The 20,725-nt window shown below is 39.1% G+C and overlaps 3 protein-coding genes across 3 annotated transcripts; 1 reads left to right on the top strand and 2 right to left on the bottom strand.

The window, feature by feature from the left end:
* Positions 1-25: 25 nt before the first annotated feature.
* LOC122663977 (peptide-N4-(N-acetyl-beta-glucosaminyl)asparagine amidase A-like) lies at positions 26-1,688 on the bottom strand. The gene is made up of 2 exons (XM_043859682.1): positions 220-1,688; positions 26-80 (listed from the first exon to the last, which is right to left on the bottom strand). Exons 1-2 carry the CDS (start codon positions 1,686-1,688, stop codon positions 26-28), a joined length of 1,524 nt encoding a protein of 507 aa, XP_043715617.1.
* Positions 1,689-4,589: 2,901 nt separating this feature from the next.
* LOC122663881 lies at positions 4,590-6,692 on the bottom strand. Its single transcript, XM_043859579.1, has 4 exons — positions 6,414-6,692; positions 5,429-5,908; positions 5,112-5,343; positions 4,590-5,029 (listed from the first exon to the last, which is right to left on the bottom strand). The coding sequence occupies exons 1-4, from the start codon at positions 6,690-6,692 to the stop codon at positions 4,590-4,592; spliced, it is 1,431 nt and encodes a 476-aa protein (XP_043715514.1).
* Positions 6,693-13,458: 6,766 nt separating this feature from the next.
* LOC122669959 (alcohol dehydrogenase 1-like) lies at positions 13,459-16,108 on the top strand. The gene is made up of 10 exons (XM_043866886.1): positions 13,459-13,592; positions 13,886-14,022; positions 14,169-14,215; positions 14,344-14,669; positions 14,776-14,858; positions 14,959-15,034; positions 15,123-15,184; positions 15,292-15,387; positions 15,487-15,648; positions 15,774-16,108. The coding sequence occupies exons 1-10, from the start codon at positions 13,556-13,558 to the stop codon at positions 15,888-15,890; spliced, it is 1,143 nt and encodes a 380-aa protein (XP_043722821.1). The 5' UTR covers positions 13,459-13,555; the 3' UTR covers positions 15,891-16,108.
* The last annotated feature ends 4,617 nt before the right edge of the window (positions 16,109-20,725 follow it).

Genomic DNA, 20,725 nt, shown 5'->3' with positions numbered 1-20,725 from the left:
TGGTTCTGGACCAACATCCATCCCTCTAATTTTTGCGTGTTAGAAAGAGAGAAGTTGAAATTCGCCATAGAAAATTTATCCTGAAACCCATTGGAAACATTGGTGATCAGTAAATATGAATCGTTATCTTGTGCTGGCATAGTCCAAGTGATGATCTTTAGAGGGTAATTCCTTTCGAAGATCGCTTGAGTGAGTAAGACCTCTGCATCAGTTTCCAACCGGACAAGCGTCTTAGATTCAATTGTCTGTTCGACCTCCTTGTACGTTCCATTCCTCATGAACTTGATGGAGTTTTGCAACTTGAATTTGTGAAAGACGTGAGTGGTGAAGTTCCCAGCAGTCGAATTCACCCAACCGGAGAATTGTATCTTTCTCTTTGCCTTTACTTTGAATGATCCATCAAGTTCGTGAAATTTCGTTTTTCGTTTCACTGTCAGAGGAGGAACCATGTAAAGAACAGTCTTCGCCTGTACAGTAGACAACTTGGGATCTAACCAAATGTGCAAATTTGCATTCACAAGCCAAAATGAAATGCCATTCGTAACTCCGAGACCGAAAGAATGATCTTTTCCATCCAAAAGCAGGCCAAGAAATGGGGTTAAATCGATGTCATACGAAGGTAGATTGAAAGCCCCAATTGCCACAACCGGTTCCCAGAACAAGGGATTGATTCCTCCGGTAAATATGACAGGAAAAGGGATCTGAGACCCAACAAGAAAACCATCGATCGTCGCAAAAACCTCCCGGAAAGCTCCATTACCTCGACCCGTGGACAAGTTGTTCAGTTTGATGTAATCGTCGGGAGGGTTCGAGTACCAGAACTCATCATTTCCATGAAATGAAACGTAGATCTCCAAAACAGCTCTGTAAGTATTCAGGGGAATCTGGATCCATTTCGAGTGAACATCCAATTCATTCTCAATTCGAAACCAGAATCCATCTTCGCCATCGCTTGCTATCGGTACTATCAAATCTGCAGGCTTTCGAGATGCAATCCCCAACCTCAAGCTTTCTTGCACCTCCGTTTGACTTCTACTTCTACCACTAGGTTCACCAGATATGAACTTCAATCTCCTCCCGTAATAAAGCAGAGAGATGTTGACGTGGTAGACACCGGTGAAGACGTCGTTGACGATATTCTCGAGCATGACTGAGAGGGTGAGATTGGAGCGGGAGAGAAGAGAGGAGTATCTGGTGACATCCTTCCTGACCTTCCAAAAGATTCCAGAATCAGTAGGCTCGGCGGTGCTGGTCCGTAGAATCTCGATCCCATCGAGCCAAACGCCGGCAATACGGTCGTACTGTTCTCCCTGGCAGGAGGCGCGTAGCTCGAGGACGACATGCGACCATGGAGCAGGGCATTCGGATGGTGGAGAGTAGGGGGCTGTGACCGGTGAAGAGCCGAAGGTGTTGCCAAAATCTTGTTGTAGAAGGAGGAGAGAGCAGGAAGAGTTGACGTTGTCGAATTGGAGAGGTACCGTGATCTCAGTATACTCGGACGATTCGTTCTGATAGAGAGATGAAGGCAGGGACTTGAAGTAACGGCCGGGAAGAGATGAAGAAGAAGAAGAAGAAGAATCAAGAGGAGGAGTTGTGGAATGAGATTGATGAATGAGAAAACAGAGGAGAAGGAAGTTGAAGAAGACGGAGGCGTGAGAACCAAATGGAAATGGAGTAGGATTTGCCATTTTTAGGAGGGTTTGACTGTTTGAGTGAGGAACAGAGGATTGAAGTTGCAGGAGCTATTAAATATTTCCAAATTCGGGATGAGCTGATTTAGAAGTTTTGATTCAAATCGTCTTTATTAATGTCAAAGTTTCCGGTGGTGAGGGGAAGTGGGATTTTATTTTTTGGTAAAAGAAGGGACGTGGGAATGTGGGATTAGGTTAATACTTTCTCTGTTTGGCGCTGTAGGAATCAAAAAAGTTCTGAACTTTTTTACAATTGTAGGTTTACGCTGGTCTCTCCATCTGGACGAAATTGCCAGGACATCTGCAATTATATTTATAGCCCTCGAAACAAAAAGAAAAAATACAGACACAAAAATAGAACATACCTCATGAATTTTTGTCTCCTTCAATTCTGACACCCACCAATTCCCTCTAATCCTTCACATGTGAGTGAAATGACCACTTACCCATTGCCTTGGGAAGTGTGTCCAGGCAGTGGATAAGTGATCATTTCAGCTCCCATGTGAGGGATTGGAGGGAAATTGGCGGGTGTCAGAATTGGAGGTGATAATGATCATTCACGAACATCTTCAACGACAACTGCAACATTAAACGGCGCACTGCTACACTAGTAGCAGGAATGTTCCTGCTACAAGGCTGGCAACCAAGGAAATGGGATCTTGAAGGGTATTTTAGAAAATACTAAAACCTAAGAGGATATTTATAAACCCAAAGGGGAAGTGAATTATTCTATTCCCTTAGCAGGAACATTCCTGCTCTAAGTATAGCAACAAATTTTTTTTCCACTCCATTTCTCTCTTTCGTAATGGATTTGCATTTCTACCAAAAAAAAAAAAAATAATGGATTTGCATATGTGGTAGAAAAAGAAATTTTTGTCTTAAAATAAAAATCCTCTGCCATACTGCAAGGTGTACGGTGCACGTCATGCAACATAGCATAGACCATGTCTACTATGTAGGATTTGGGTCCTCTGTAACATGACAAGCAGTATAGCGCACCATTCGATGGCCCATAGTGCTTGGGCATGCAGTCCAACACACAAATGGGGTGTTGGGCTACGTGCCCAAGCACTATGGGCTATTGGATGTGCACCACACTCCCTGTCGCGCTACAGAAGAGTGTTCAGGCTTAGAACAGGCTCAGGACGATAGTACCAAACTTACACCCCTAATAGAGGGTAATTATGATCTTTTTTTTTTTTTGGGTCAAGGGTGATTATGATCTTAAGGATAGTGATTGGAGGCATACCTTAACACGCCTTTAATTTCACTATACAAAGTATTGTGATCACAATGAAGTATGCGTGCTTATGTGATTTTTTTTTGGTCAAGGGTGATTATGATCTTAAGGATAGTGATTGGTGGCATGCCTCAACACGCCTTTAATTTCACTATACAAAGTATTGTGATCACAATGAAGTTGTTAGGTACTTGACCAATACGTCAAAAGCTCCGAAGTTGATGGAACGCGTTAAATCAAACCCTTTAACTTATCCCATACTAGGCTGGCCCAATCTAGTGCCCATACACTATAGTGGGTCCTATTAGGTACATAACAGACCACCACGCTTCCGCAGTCGTTGTCCTCGACGGCTCTCACTCTAGGTAGCTTTCACTCTGGCGGTAGGTAGCCCTTTTCAAGTGGTTTCACTCTGCTGCAAGGTTTTTGCTTGGCGGCAGGTAGCCCTTTCTTGACGGCTTTCACTCTACTCCAGGTAGCCCTTCTCCTAGGTAGCCCTTTCCGTGACTCGAACCCTTGAACTGGTGCCTAGCTCTGATACCAAATGTTAGGTACTTGACTAATATGCCAAAAGCTCCGAAGCTGATGGAACGCGTTAAATCAAGCCCTTTAACCTATCCCATACTAGACTGGCCTAATCTAGTGCCCATACACTATAGTGGGCCCCATTAGGCACATAACAGAAGTATGCGTGCTTATGTGATTGGTTTTCCTACCCCTGGTAATTACCTACAACAATTAAGTGGCTTCTAAAATTTAACTCTTATATCTCATATTTTTTGTGTGTTTATTTATTTGCAGAAAGAATTCAATCCAGTCTACGTTGTGACGTGTAGTTGTGCTAAACACAACTAAAAATAAAATGACTGACACATCCCTTACCTTTCCGTGGGGGTGGGGGTGGGTGTGGGAGCGGTCATACCCTCCTGGTCGACCCTGAAATTTTGTGAGTAGTGGACCTCAGTGTCATTCATGCATCACGTTTAACCTAATTCAAGTGTTAAAAGAACGTTTTGAAGAAACAAAGACTAGTTTACCAAAAAAAATGATAAAAAAATAGAAACAAAGACTACGAAGAGGGTGTAGGGTACCATGGCCAGACACAAGAGGGATGTCTAAATAAGACAAAAAGGCTTAAGGCGCGTTTGGTAACGATTCCGTTCTGAGAACGGTGTTCTTCGATAAAATGATCTTTTTCTGTTTATTCTTCGAAAGATCATTTTTGTCCTACTGTTAGGCGTTTGGTAAACCTGTTCTGAAATTGTTCTCAAAATCATTCCTGAACTAAATGGTGTTTGGTAAAACATGGTCTAGGATAGAAATTTAAAACTATTGCCATTATTTACATAAATACCATTATGTTTTACCTCACTAGTCAGTCTCCTAATTTAATACTATTGCCCATATTTATATAAACGCCAATATATTTTACATCACCAATTTCATCAATATCCATTTGACTCATTAATAAATAGTAACAAAAATTTAAAGTTTTACATCACCAGTCTCCTAATAATTAAAATATTACATCATAAAGACTAGAAATCAAAGTCAACTGAATTTCAAATATTACAGACTGTGTCTATTAATGATAGTAATTAAATAACAACCACTCAAATTGGAGCAAGTCGGTGTTTTCTAGCCAACACGTTTGTAAGTCAGTTCCTAATATCGTTCATCTGTCTGGCTTGTTCCCTTTGACTCAATGATGAGGGTCCATTATACTCTTCAGGAGGTGGGTTTAACTCATCAAGATCTGATTCAGCTTCATCTCCACCAAGTTTGGAAAAATATTTATCTAATTTTTGTTCATCTCTAATGTAGTTATGCAAACCACAACATGCAATGACAATATTACCTTGGGTCTTCACAGAAAAATGATGCATCTGTCTTAAAAGCAAGAATTTGTTTTTGATAACTCCAAATGTACGTTCAATGACATTCCTCAAAGAGGAATGCCTGTAGTTGAACAATTCTCTAGCTGTTCTTGGAGTTCTTCCTGCACCTCTATAATCTGGAAGATGATATCTCTCACCTCTGAATGGTGTCAAATATCCTGTCTGATTCGCATAACCAGAGTCTACAACGTAATATTTGCCTATAAAATAAAATTACAATTAAAGTAACATACAGTATGCATCAAAATATTCTATTTACCCTTTAACTGTATAAATAGTCACCTGGAGGTGGATGAGGGAAGTTAAAACTTGGATTACTTCTTGCTGATTCAAAGACCCGACAGTCATTGGCACTACCTTCCCAGCCAACATTCACAAATATAAAGCGCATGTCGAAAGAACAAGCACACATGACATTTTGTGTTGTAATTCCTTTCCGATTTCGATATCGTTTTTGATCTTCCATTGGTACAATAGCATGGATATGAGTGCCATCGATGGCACCAATGCAATCCTATAGACATAAGTCATTATTAATTTGGCTAAGTAAGCAAATATACATAGTTGAATATGTAATTAAAACATTCAGTCTTGATTACCTTGAAATACGGATAGTATTTTGGGTTTGCTTCAATCTCAATAGGGATTCGATTGAATCTTGGTGGCCTGATTCTTTCCTTAGCTAATTTACGCATAGCTAGCAATACCATGTTGAAGATTCGACTAATTGTTTCGCCAGAATGCTGAAATCTCTCTTGCACATCTCTATTACTTGCTCTCTTTCCTACTATGAACAAGAACATTGCTATTTGTTCATCTACCCTAATATACCGAGTATCATTCAACCAACCCCTATTAACCATTAGACTATATAGGTTAACAAATACATGCCGTTCCATCCTATATTCTTGGTAACATCTATCCGAATGGCCATTCAATATCTCATTTATCATCATTGACCCCCGAAAGATACTATCCCTACATGGTTCTCTAGTATTGAGTGACGCTGCGGCCAATAATGTCACATACATAATGATGATCATATCATCCTCATCATCATTGGATGCCATAACTGCAAACTGTATGACAACAATAAAAATTCATGAAACAATCAATTTTTTTCAGCCAATTACACAAATAAAACAATCAATTATAGGACTACATCATCAACATGGAAAAACAGTAAAAAATAAACATATAGAATGGAGACCCATCCTAAATTGTTGATCAAAACAAATAGAACTTCATCCTTCAAAGCTTAAAATATAGAAATTGTTTAACATAACCATTCACCAACACATAAAAACACAAGATTGTTTTTCCTAACAAACACAAAAACAAAAACAAAAAACAAAACAAACACATCAAAATAGCAACAAGTTTTTTGGACTGAAGATCAATCATCTAACATTTCAAGAAACCACTTCCTTCTCTCAGGAAGCGTTGCACAGAATGACATCCTCCAGTTTGGGTCCTCCCACATACGATGGATAGCCTTGAAGTACAATTCCCTTGACTAGTCTGGCATTGAATCTAGCAAAGCTTGACAACCAACTACACTATGGTCAACAACAGTTGGTTGACTATCAACTCCACTGTGGGCACTTCCAGAAGGTTGGTTGGATCGTGGTGGAGATGTAACTTCAGCATCCTCCAAGCACAAAACTTGTCCCAAGTCATGAATGAGTTTGACATATCTGCAGTTAAACTCCTCTTCCTATGGCCAGTGGGTGTTTTATCAAGCTTGTGTTTGGCAAGACGATAATCCTCTGTCTCATCTATATCATCAAAACTTGGGCCCATAGGTGTTAAAGGATCAGGTGTCTGTTGACCATCATTTGCAAGATCTTCGGTCAGAGTCATATCGATAATATCATTAGTGTTGCAGTCGCTACCATCCCCACGTGCATATGAATCCCCAAAGATCACCTGCAACTCAGGCCAGTGTGGTAATCCATTCTTCTTGAATTTGGCCCACTTTGGGTTTGCCTGAATAGTTTATGATAACGCATTAGACTCATCAGTTATAAATATAAAAATTATCACATATTAATGTTGTTGTTTACCTGTATAGCCATTACCCATACGGTTTCATTGTCAGCTGTGGCTGTTTTGGTGATTGGATTCCACCCAAAACCCGTAGTATCTAGTAATTTCTTGAAATTGCTATAGTCTGTACACATCTTACACATCTTATTGCGTAATTGCTCCTTGGTGAATGGACAACCTACGGTAGCCTCTAGACGGACTTTGATATCATTCCAACCAGACTTGTTAAAAGTAGAATTGGTCTTGTTTCCCTTTTTAACATTGTCAACCATGAGGTTAACAAATTCATTGACCTCCATTGTGGTCCAATTTGCGATGGATCGAGTTATTAGCCATCTCCGACCGACAATGTTAAGAAAATATAGAAATTATAAAAACAATAGGATATCGTGGGTTTAAGGCTATAGTTGTTCAAAAGTTCTCCACTGTATGATTTCTATCTATACTTTTTTTTTTGGTAAATATTTCTATCTAAACTTCATGTTATGCCATATGTGATTTGAATTTAACTTCTCTTCATAGGAGGATCACAAAATGGAATGCATTTATTTGAAAATGCTCAAGAACCAACAAAAAACTGCATGGAAATTTCATGGAACTTTAATTTCTCTCAGATGGAATTTGAGATCCCAACCTAGGATTAATCCAAGGTGGGCTTAAATTGAGGATAAATAATCCTTGTGTTGGGCTGGAGTGAGTTGTTAAGGAATCAATAGTCAATTATGGTTGTCAAATAGTGGATGGCTGCCTTTGAAGTTTGAAGCATCTATTACCAAGAGATCAAAATCAAATGGGTTCTGTACAGTATGAGAAATGATGTAACAATAACTTAAGGGAAAACAAATGATCATGAAAATAAATGTAAACCAGGGGCTAAACAAACAAAACTCATACACACACAAAGATCCATTGATACAGAGGTACAAAAAGTCGTGAGAAACCAAGGGCTACCTGTCAGGGGAGTTGAACCGCAGGGCTACTGAAAAAAAGGGAAAATACAAATCTATAAATAAGAATGAAGGAAAAAAATGAATTTATAAATAAAGAGAATGAACCACATTATTCGTCCATGGAAAACCTCTTATCTTTGATTAATGCATATATAAGACAAGATTTAGTTTTTCTATTTCTGCAAGTCACCTCCTTCCCAATGTGGAACTCATGAGAATATATATATATATATATAAACTCTATTAATTGAGAAAACATAAATGAAGAAGCACTTATTTGTGATAGGAGATGAGCATGTCATAAGGAAATTATACAAAAGATCATATATGGTTGAACCTGGGAGATATTCTGATCTTAATCCTAATACCCCTGCTGCCTGTAACCTTTAGAGAAAGGACATGATAAAAATAAATGTCAACCCGTCTCTTTTTCTTTTGAACAAAATACATGAGTATCCCCAACATAAAGAAACCGAGTAAGATTCCCCCTAGTAGTAATTCCACCATTCAACAGTTAAAAATCCTAAATTTTGGATGCACTTTAGTTTTCCATATTAGACGCTACACAACTCAAGCCAAGTCTTCCAAGAACAGATTTATTGTGTACAAAGCTCATGTAAACCCAAACCATTGCAGCTTTTTGGTTTACACACACGTGACCAGGAAATTAGAGAAATCTTTTTGTAACCAGGAAATTTACTTCTCCAAAAAACGAGCACTAATCAAATCCAGCTGAGAATACGCAATAGCTACCACATAAAAGATTCTGATTTTTTTTTCCCTATGAACACAGAGACGGTTACCGTACCCAACAAAAGAAATAGTGTATAGCTTCCATCTCTCTCTCTCTCTCACAGAACATTCTCAAATGGAAACTGCAGATTTTCTAAAACTACATAAGATGAAGCATACAAATACAAATTTAAAGAAGAAAAAAAGAAGCATACAAATACAAATTTTAAAACAAGAATGAAGGGAAAAAACGAATTTACAGAAGAAGAAGAAGCAGCAGAAGCAGAAGAAGAAGCAGAAGCAGAAGAAGAAGAAGCAGAAGAAGAAGAAGAAGAACGAAGCAGAAGAAGAAGAAGCAGAAGAAGAAGAAGAAGAAGAAGAAGAAGAAGAAGAAGAAGAAGAACCAGAAGCAGAAGAAGAAGAAGAAGAAGAAGAATGAAGAAGAAGAAGAATACTTGAGATGCTCTTGAGTCTTGCGTCTTGCCGTCAAGACGTCCAGTGGCCTTCGTTTTTTTTTTATCGTGGAGAAGCCTAAAGATTTTAAGATTTTATCGGGATTTCACATACCAAGTTACCCTAAAATTGATCTTGGGAGTGAGAAACATGGGTAACCATGTTTCTCCAAAGCAATCTCCAGACCAGCTTTGGTACCCGGTTCATTCTTGGGAGTGAAAATCAGAATCAGTTTTGCCAAACATTAGATTCCATTTTTCTGGTCCCAAGACACTCCCGAGCTTGAAAAACAGCTCCCGAGATCGTTACCAAATGCGCCCTTATTGACCTATTGATACAGGAAACGGTGTCGGAGCGCTCAATGCCTGCAAGACAGAGTTAACAGAGAGGACTGGGTTGTGCCAGCGATTCCACTCTGATGTTTAAGTCAGAATCCTTAGCAAGATGAGAATAATGGAATTCAGATGATTATGGATGGACGTTATCTCCCTATTAATGGATGATTGCGGGCAGAATCGTGCCCTAATAAGAATGCAGAGTTCTCGGAGTGGGATGAGTGGGTTTTGGAGTGATTTTAAGGATAACGTTTATCCCCAGACTTCTCTTGTGCCTAATTGGGTGCAATATAGGCGATAATCTCGGGCTGGCCATGTTGGTCCATGACAAGTTTTAGATTAGTTAGGCGAAGTGTTGAGATCGTCCTTCCCTAGCACGAGCGAGGTCGCTGCTATCTGAACGGCGACGTAGCGACCTCTCGCAATGGCACAAGCTACACTCTTGCGCCTATGCTTCGCGACGTATGTCGCTCGTCAGACCTCGCTCTTGATGAGCTCGGTCAGCTCGCGTCTGGTCTGCGTGGCCTCAGTTCGTTCCTTACGTACACGTCAACTCCTCATCGTTGAGGGAGATCTCCTGACCTATCATGACCCATGGAGAACCAAACATTATGATCTCTTGGAAGGCTCACATAGAATCCTTTGACCATGTCCCTTGGATGGGCGGCTGAAAAAGGTATTATTGCAAACGACCTGGGGGTATTATCGGTTTTATACAGTGGGAGGATGTTACCCTAGAATGATGATGGCTGACCCTTCAACTACCCATGTACGAAAATCTTCCCCTATATTAATAGGTTCAAATTGAAAATTTTTGGTGGTGATGGGAAAGTAAGGGCTATTTTTATGGAATCAAGAACCACGAGGGGTGACTGAGTTATGAGGAAGACCAAATTAGAAAAGGGGTTGACTGTATGTCGGTGTTGGTGGGGCTTAGGATCACAATGAGAGTGAGTGTGCAAAAAATCTTCTAGCAACAATATTAGATTTTTAACCTACCTAGTTTTCGTAAAGAAAGGAAATATATTTTGGCTATATCTGCTCAGTGTTGGAGCGGCTTTCAACCGAGTGGTAACAGAGACAAAATTAATTCAGAAAGAGGAAGGAATCCAAGGATTAAAAACCAGGAGTTGGTCTTTGGATTGGTTTCGGTCAATTTTGATTACGGGTGCAAATTTTAGGTTTGGCCTGCGAGCCTGTCCAATTAAAGCCCGGCCTTGCTTGACCGGATTCTTAAACGTGTTGGGCTTAAACCCGACACGTTTAATAATCAAGCGGTCCTTATGTGGGGTCTTGGTCCATTGAGCATCCGATCAGATCGGTTGATTTCAAGTCCAACCCTTTAAGCAAACTGATAACTCTCTCTTTCTTTTCCTATTTAACTCCTTAAGATGATTAGTTTATTGAGGCCAAACTAATGAGCAATTCAATTGATGGGATTAATTCCTTAAGTCAGAAAAATATTAAGATTCTTCTCCATTAAGCTTCTCCTTCTAGAGAATCAGATCTAAACATGTACAAAAAGATTAGGGGATTCTTGCTCCGAATTGCTGTCCATTGTTAAATGAATAAAAAAAAGCACTAGTCTAGCATAATCAAATATTTTAAAGAGAAATTAGTGAACATGACGAACGCAGCCCCGTCAATGATGATTGAGCTGATAAGCATAAGTACTTCATAAATTTGAGTTAATTATAATTAAAAAAAAGAAACAAAACAGTGCATAAAAACTAATAAACAGAAGTTCAAGAAAAGCATATTGAATAAAAGATGAAGAAGAAAGAGAAACAAAATGCAAGAGAGAAATAGAGAATTACTGATGACAGACGATAAGCAGATTGAATGAAGATGACGACAGTGGAAAAACAGATAAACCCGTCTAAGAGACCAGAGAGAAGCTCATTCCAGAAGCTATGAATTTAGCTTCTTAAGCCAAAAGTACATAAAAATTGACTGGGAAACTCGGAATTGGGAGTTCTAGACCTTCCCGGAGGATGAAAGAATAACCCCTTTCTCTTCCCTTAACAAAGATTATAATTTAAAAATTTGGGCTAGGATTTGGGTCTTGAATGTGTTTTGGTGGAAGTCCATTTATTTTCTCTTCATTTCTTCAGGTAGGAATTTTATTTTGTTAAGGCCAGTCAAGACTCGATTAAGAGTTAAATAGACCCACAACCCGATTAAGGCATGATTTCAGTGTCCGTTTAAAGCTTGCCACTGATCGAGCCCATCCAGGCCTGGCCCAAATACTTTAACGGTCGGACACGGTGCAGCCTACGCAATTAGTGAAGCCCGACTAGGCCGGACCGAGTCTGACCGGTTGACACCCCTAATTTTGATTTAGATTGGATTAGAATCGGTCTTTGATAAATTTTAGAATCAGCTTGCAAATGTTAGGGAGAACCATATAAAAATTAGGATCAAACCGATCCAAATCGATTCTGATGCAGAACGGCTCAAATTAGCGGGTCCAATCCAATTTTTAAATCCCTAGTATGGTTCTTTAGTGTTTTTATCATTACTTGTTATTTTATTTGGGCAGTCAGAAACAAAGTTGTTATTGGGTCAGAAAATCCAAATCCAAACTGGATAATGACTCAAATCAAACAATGGTTAGTTGATTTAAATTTATCCCCGTCCTCATTTTCGTCCCCTCATGTATATTCTAGCTGTGAAGAAACTTTATCAATCCCATCTTTTTTTCCCTTATCAATTTTAGATTTTCCTGTTTTAATTTGTGCAAGATACTATATACCTGGATTAAGTTTGACAGGATGGTCCTACATCTTTTTGATAAAGAGCAAGCTTACTTTTTTTGCTGCAGGATATATTACATCTTCTACGCATATGGAACTTGAACTGGTCAGTATCCGCACAGGCTTGGATCATGCCTTTAGTATGGGGTTGAAGATTAAAGAAGTGTGGTGTTCAAATCAAAAGATCATTGATGTTCTTCCATCTCCAATCAACCCCCATTGGCCTTGGAAACTTATAAAAGACATATGCTTTGATAAACAAGGTGACTCTTTTTGTATAGCCTTAGCGGTTAACCTGGGTTGACACGCTCAGTCTAAAAATATTGTATATTTTTCTGTTCCTTAGTAATATATTTTGTTTTTTACCATAAAAAAATCCGATTTTTAAATCACTTAAAGGATGCATGATGAGCAAATGCACTTATGGGAATCATCTTTACTGATGCTGTTCGTAAGTGTGGAAGGGTTTATTTGAAGACTTTGTGATTACATTATGGGGAGTTTTTAAGCTTTTCATTTTTGTTTTGTTTGGTGGGGATTCTAGTGTTGAGGGCCTTGACCTAGGCAGCAGCTTCAACAACTTACCTTGTTGGCTTAGTTTAATGCTTTTGATCTCTATTCTAATCAAAAGATGAAAATAATTGTATTTTAAAAATCAGATTATTTGCAACTATGTTTTTTTTAAATAGACTGGTTAGGCATAGGCTTAGCCTAGCAACGTACAGGTTCATCGATTTGGGAAATTTTAATTCTTACCAAAAAAAAAAACAAAAAGATTTGGGAAATTTTAATATCTCAAGTGGAATCTGCAATACAAAAACCACCTATTCATCTCATTGGTTTAGTGGGAATTTTATTTTTTTGGCATAAAAAAAAAAAAAAAGGAAATATAAATCTGCAACTTGCCGTCTTGCACCCAGACACACGATCGTATAAACTAACCGTCACAACCAATGAAAAGGTCGAAATTCCTTAAGACAGAAAGGAAACTCAAGTCGGTTTCGGCTATACAAAACCAGCCAGCAGTATTGCAAAACTATCAACCGTCAGCCGATGAAGTTGCTTCAAAAGAGAGCCCTTACATCAGCCGTAGGGTTGGAATCATAGGTGGGTTTCAATGGCAGGATATTGACCATTGGATTGGAATAATAGGTTCATTCTTAAAATCACATGTAGACTTCAATTGCTCTACCGCGTAGAAAGAGCAGCGAAACCAAAACCAGAAAAAGAAATCCGAGGGAACAAAACCATGGGAGTGGTTTTACACGTCACTATTGTATTGTAGACGTTGGTTTTTGGAAGCCAATTGGAGGAATTCTACAGTTGGCTTTTGGTGAAGGTTTTCTTATTCCTTCGTCCCTCAATTAATATAAAAGCATCACCAACTCGACCAGCATTTCACATTCAGAAGATTTCTACTTTCAGTGATAGCCAGAAGAGAAGAGAGAAATATGTCGAGTTCTGCTGGAAAGGTTATACGTTGCAGAGGTACTGATAATCGAGTGCTACTAGCTTTTTCTTATTTATGGTTGTTCATTTGCTTTTGGGTCGATTTTGGGTTTTATTGAGGAGTTTCAGATTTATGGTTTGAGTTTTCTTGGATCTTTACGGTTTATTAATGAATCATGAACTGGGTTTTTAATAATCTCTGACATAGGATATATTTTGAAGGAAGAAGAGCTTGACATTTTAACTTAGTTTTATTTGTTTTCCCTTGCTTTATGGTTTCCTCTTTCCGTGTTTGTCTGTGTGTGTGTGTGTGTGTGTGTGTGTGAGAGCAGCTGCAGTGGCATGGGAAGCAGGGAAGCCACTAGTGATCGAAGAAGTGGAGGTAGCGCCACCACAGGCAATGGAGGTTCGTTTGAAGATCCTCTACACCTCACTCTGCCATACTGATGTTTACTTCTGGGAGGCCAAGGTAATAATTTTGACATACCATTTATTCCCGTTCAATAACCTGGCTTCAAAATTGAAACTGAGATCTCGATTGTTTGAATTGGATTACTGAAATGATGGTTCTTCTGTCTAGGCAGTGGAACTGACATGGGTTTCTTTTTTCTGCAGGGACAAAATCCCTTGTTTCCTCGCATTTATGGGCACGAGGCAGGGGGGTATGTACATTCGAATCCTACTTTTTCAAGTTTTCATGTTTGATCACTGTGATGAATTGAAATTGATTTGCAAAGTTTCTGTATTTCATTCTGTAACTAATTTGGTCTGTTCGATTTATTGATTTTAGGATCGTGGAGAGTGTGGGCGAGGGAGTGATAGATCTCCAACCAGGAGACCATGTCCTACCAGTGTTTACAGGGGAATGCAAGGAGTGTGACCACTGCAAGTCTGAGGAGAGCAACATGTGCAGGCTCCTGAGGATCAACACAGACAGGGGTGTGATGATCGGCGATGGCCAGTCAAGATTCTCCATCAATGGGAAGCCCATTTACCACTTCGTGGGCACTTCCACCTTTAGCGAGTATACCGTCTGCCATGTTGGCTCTGTGGCCAAGATTAACCCTTTGGCTCCCCTTGATAAAGTTTGTGTTCTAAGCTGTGGAATCTCAACTGGTGAGTGAACAACAAACCAGCCCTCCACAAATGTAACCTTTTCTTCCCTTCCCCCTTCCACCTTTTTTCTCTTTTGGATTAACCAAGTTTGAGTGTTTGTTTTAAGGTCTTGGTGCTACCTTGAATGTTGCAAAACCTACCAAGGGCTCAACAGTGGCAATATTTGGATTAGGAGCAGTAGGCCTTGCTGTGAGTTTCTATCTTTTGCAATTTGGATGAATTTTTGACATTCTTGTTTGTCCCATTTCCTCTAATGGGGAATTTTCTTATGGTTTTGCCATGTGATTAGGCTGCGGAAGGAGCCAGGATTGCTGGAGCTTCAAGGATTATCGGTGTTGATGTGAACTCTAGCAGATTCCATGAAGGTAAGATAGCAGGGATCCACAGTCTCTTTCTAGGCAAAAGTTTATATATTTATTATTGGTTAATAAATTGAACTTTCTTTCTTAACAGCAAAGAAGTTTGGTGTTAATGAGTTTGTGAACCCAAAAGACTATCAGAAACCAGTTCAAGAGGTTTGTTTCTCTTTAGTAGTATGAATATTTGAATGCAGTTCCTATTTTCTATTAGAGAGGTTATTATCCAACATTGAATGACTCTGTTCTTTGACTACTCTATTTAGGTCCTTGCTGAGATGACTAATGGAGGAGTTGACCGAAGTGTCGAGTGTACAGGAAATATTGATGCCATGATCTCTGCATTTGAATGTGTTCATGATGTAGGTTCTAACTAGCATCCGGTTCTTTTCTTTCTGTTTCTCTTGGTTAAGTGTGAAATTTACAATCTCTAATGACAGTGATTTCATCTCAATCAACAGGGTTGGGGTGTTGCTGTTCTTGTTGGTGTTCCACACAAGGATGCTGTATTCAAGACCCACCCCATGAATGTATTGAATGAAAGGACTCTCAAGGGAACCTTCTTTGGGAACTACAAGCCGCGTTCGGATCTGCCCAATGTTGTAGAAAAATACATGAGCAAGGTTAGCAAGCAATATTGGCTATTTAGTATTTCAATTATCCTTTACAGAAAAATCAAAGTATAAGACATTGGTCTAGTGATAAAGCTTAGAACATAATGTGGGTCTTTATTGTATCTGGTGTGCAGGAACTTGAGGTTGAGAAGTTCATAACCCATTCAGTCCCATTCTCAGATATCAACAAGGCTTTCGATTTAATGCTTAAAGGAGAAGGTCTCCGATGCATCATCGATATGGAAGGTTAAAATGGAGAGGATATCAACTATTTTCAATCTAGTAATCTGAAGTCCATGTGATTCAATGTGTTGGATTTGTCTGGTCTGTGGATATGTGTATGCTTTGTCATGTGTGAACATTTAGTGTTTTCTTGATCAAGGAAGAGATTTTTCTTTATGGGTTATTACTGTTTGTCAATGTAAAAGGGAATGTTATTGTCAATTTTCAGTTATCTCAGTTTTCCATCCATTATTAGCCTATGCCTCCCTACAGTTCATAGCAGGCTCCAAGCATGATTGCTTTGCATTCCATTTATCAAATTGTGATTGTTTCACATTTTCAGAATCTTGAAGTTATTCAAGTATTGCTCAAAGTTCTAAAGTAGCTTTGTGTAAGGTTGCTTCAACTAAATTTTACCTACTTATATAATCCTTAAATCTGTGGGGGCATTTGAAAAAGAGAAATTGCAGAATCTCAGCAAATCAATGCATATACAAGAGATAAAGATGGATTTCAAATTTTTTGGCTCAATCGTGAGGAAAGCTTGGCCAAATCCCTTACACCACATTGTTGGAAGCTCATCTAAGAGAGGCTAAACATCTTTTTGTGTTTCTTTGTCTTAGAACTATTTGACTTTTCAAGCTTTCCTGATCCCTTTCGCATCACTGCTGAGCTGCCCCTACTGCCGTGTGTGCCCAAGACACAGCAAGGCGGCAAAAAGACTACTTTACCCCTGCCTGAGCTGGGGTAAGGCGATCTTTTCAGCCTTGCTGTGTGTGGGACGGACGGAAGTAGGGGCAGCTCAGAAGTAGAGGATCCAGATCTTCCCTTTCCTAATGGCTTTCTTAGTTAAAGTAGTCTTATCCAAAAATGACAGATGGGGCCCCATGGATACAGTTGGACAAGTGGTCCATTGCATAGATGGCATCCCAGCTGTCCGTGTGGCAGAAAACCATGATCCATGGAAAGAAACCATCTGAGTGGACTGTCAAGAACATTTCTCCATTAACTAAATCCATTTTAACAACAATATTCCCAACTTTCTTTTTTTTGGTAAAAATATTCCCAACTTTCAGCAGTTCCTCAGGCACCAATTGGAATGGGTATCAGCAAATTAATTTGAAAAATGTGTCAAGACCCGGAGTCATCGTTGAAGTCAATAAGGATAGGACCAGCGAACAGCGCAAACACGTAAATTAGGAGTTTGAACTTTACTATGCCATCATCTTATTTACTCTGAAGCTTAATCATACTATATATTGTTTGATTTTATATTTATTTGATTTTTGTAACTAGAATAAAAGTTACACACTTGCACTTGCACTAATAGGTTAAGAGAAGTAGACTCCAATTTTTGTTTTATAATGAGAAAATTACATGGGACACCCCCTAGACTATGGCCATTTTGCTTACTAACACCAACATTTCAAACAATTATTTGACACTCCCTTAAACCTGACGGTGTTAGTCTGTTATTAGTATTTAAATGACTAACTTACCCTTCTTCTTCTGCTAGCACCACCATCATCGCCATCACTGTCGCCGCCGATCCTCTTCCACAGCCAGCACCACCACCAACACCACCACCACCGCCGAAACCCATTCAACTCTAGGACCTAATTCAAGAAATTCCTACACATAATCTGTGTTGAAATTGTGAAAAGAAGAAGCAGGAGCTTCTTAGCCACAATGCCCAACTCTCCTTTTCCTCCTCTACTTCTTCCGCCTTCTTCATCTAGCTTTGGCATTGGAACCCCACACCAGATGCTTCAGCACCTCCATCTGACGGTACCATTGCCTGAACCCCTCTCTCTTCCATCTCCGCCTTGAAACAATCTCTCTCCCATCTCCTCCCTGAAACCCTCTCTTTCCCATCTCCTCCCCAAAACCCTCTCCTCCCAGCTCCCCTGGCATCGCCAAATGGCTTGTAGATGATCTGGTGCACCACCATCCACGTGTTGGTGACATTGCTTGGGAGACTGTGAGGGCGGCAATAGCAGCGGTGACCCCGGCCACAAACAAATCTGCGTGGAGCTGCACATTGTGGCTTCGCAGCTCTTGCTTCTTCTTCTCACAATGTCTTGGGAGGTTGTGAGGGCGGCAATAGCAGCAGAGGATTCTCAGTGAAGAATTAGGGATTAGTCATTTAGGATAGGAAAGGTTAATTCTGTCACTTCACTACCCTTTAAGGGTAGTTTAGGCATTTAGAAAAAATTAACTGATGACATCATCACTAACTAACGGACAAGACTTACTTGAAAGAAATGGTAAAATGCAGAGGGTGTCCAAATAATTGTTTGAAAAGTTAGGAAGAATAAGTAATTAGGCCATATCTAGGGGGTGTCCAAGTAATTTTCTCTATTATAATTTGTTCATGTTTTATCCTCAGGAAGGGATGCAACCAAAAGTGCTTTTTTTGGGTCGTTTGGGGAGGGGTGCGTTTTGAAGGCGAAAAAGCTTGCCGAAGTTTCGAAAATTGAATTTTGACATAATATTCGAATTTTCAATTTTAGCATATTTTTTTAATTTTGAATTGCATTTGACTTAAGGTCTCTTTAGGGTTTGTAATCTTCAGCTTGAATCTAGTGAAATTTATATGCTTGTCCTTATCTTCTACCTTGTGGATTCAAGGATCGTTTATGCTAGAACGATATCTAATCCACCTATCTTCTACTGCGTCACCAGACCCATACATGATGGCTGCATGGAACAACTCAACAACATCCAAGCAATGTGAAGCACTCTTCTATCAATCTCTAATTCGATTTGGTACCCCCAACTCATTAAACACAGACCTTTTTAAGTTATTGTCCAAGGAAGCTTGCATTTCCAATTAGACCTATTGCATCTGAAAGGTCCATGTGTCGAATGCTTTTTGAATATCCAACTTCAACTCAATGCCATTACCTTTGGTATCATGTATCTAATCAACCCTATAGTCAGAGGAAATCATGTTCCATTGTATTGAAGTAAGTTATTTTATGATAAAATTGGTAGCTTAAAGTTGGCAATGATGAATTTCAGGTTAAAATTAATTGATCGTAAATAACAAAAGAAGTCAAGCATCAAACATGACGTAATCCAAATATAAATCCACTCGACGTAACGGAGTAAAAAAAGAGAGCTGTGCACAGCCCCACTCCAGCTAAGTAAAAAGAGGGGCCCATTAGTGAGTAAGAACATGTTCATCACTTCATGAGCTGTTCTTTTTCTTTTTTTTTTGACTGAAGAAATCACTACTATCATAAATAAATAAAAATTGGGACGGGCAGGATATGAATTCAGGCATTGTTTGGTTAGAAAGAAGCAAAGTGAAAAAATATTCTTATGGGTAGGAGATTGTTATTTGGTTGTGTAGCGTTTGCACTAATGCGGAGACCAATGAGAGCACATATAAGGACATTAATATAGATGCGATTTTTTATTTCATGAGTAGTAGGGTGGTACTTTCGCACACTCCTATATGTCTGGGCGCAAGAACCACGCGACCAGGTTATCGTTCTTTTTCTCTATTTTTATTTTTTAAGAATTTAAGTGAAGTGAAATGAAGAAAGAAAAATTAATTAAACCTTCTTAGTGGAGTATTTGTTTGGAAGGAAGTTTGTCGATTTTACACAACATTTGGCTTTATTTTCATACGTACCAATCAGACTCTAAGGTTATGTTTGGTTGTTGGAGGAAATGTGGGGAGGTGTGGAGGGAAGCTCACATGTTTTGTTGGATGTAGTTGGAGATGATTTCAAGCACTTACATTGCGTCACAACTTACAAATATATGAAGACAGCCAAGGAATTGGTTGGGCTGAGTTGTGCTACCGGTCACTATCTTTAAGATTGTAGATGCTCCTTATGGTGCAAGAGGGCTCTTGTGAATCTCCCTCTAAAATAAAACAGCTTCGTAGGCCACGCCAATAGTTGTTGTACTCGTTGTACTCGTTTACTGGGCCACGTCGGAACATGTTCTACTTGTGCTTATTCAACAAAGGGAATGGATTAACAGAACCTCTCAAAACAATGAGAATGAAGGCAAAACTTAAGAGAGACTTGAGAGAATTTGAATATAATAGAGAGTGTAAAACACTTGTAAAAATCACTAAACATGTACCCAAAACCATTCTCTATATATAGAGGAGAATGACTCCTTGGAAAAACCCTTCTCAAGGGATGTGTTCCTTCAAGAAATACAATGAAAACTGACAGTAGAAGAATTTTTGACATCAGCGAAACACTGATCATGTAGGATAGCAGCACCCGGTGTGGGACATGTTTTTGAGAAACACTGACACAATTTGCTCTCTATCCGGCACCCATAGATCGAAGAGATTTCAACATCGATTACACGTCAACTGACGTCGGTTGCATGCAAACTGACGTTGGTTACACGCCAATTGACGTCAGTTACACGTCAACTGACGTTCGTCAAATTTGACCAATGTTGGACAGAGCCCAAAACAAGAAGTATTTTGTAACTTCATTGTATAAAATACAAAAGAATTTGAGAAGAAGAAAGAAGAAATTGAGAAAATGTATTGGCTTGTCAGAGTGATAGAGGCCTTTATTTATTTATAATGAAAAAGAAGAGTACATATAAGGTATGCTAGCTAAGACGGAGTCAAAGACCTTATCTAAGTCATAAAGTTACAACAAACCTAGATAAATTATATAATAATCTTTATCTTCAATAAATACAACATTAACACCCATTACTGCAAGCAAAATGGAGGGCAGTTCTCTTGTTCATGGAGTCTATATGGACTTGAGTATAGCTAGGTACTCTTAAAAATAATATGAGATCCATGTAGATAAATCTAAAGTTTTCTTGCAACTGTAAGCTAGGGGTTAAGACTACCCCCCTTAGTAAGAGA

The sequence above is a fragment of the Telopea speciosissima genome, chromosome 1, assembly GCF_018873765.1.
Source record: "Telopea speciosissima isolate NSW1024214 ecotype Mountain lineage chromosome 1, Tspe_v1, whole genome shotgun sequence".
NCBI classification, from domain to species: domain Eukaryota; kingdom Viridiplantae; phylum Streptophyta; class Magnoliopsida; order Proteales; family Proteaceae; genus Telopea; species Telopea speciosissima.
This window is presented reverse-complemented; position numbering and strand designations above follow the sequence as displayed.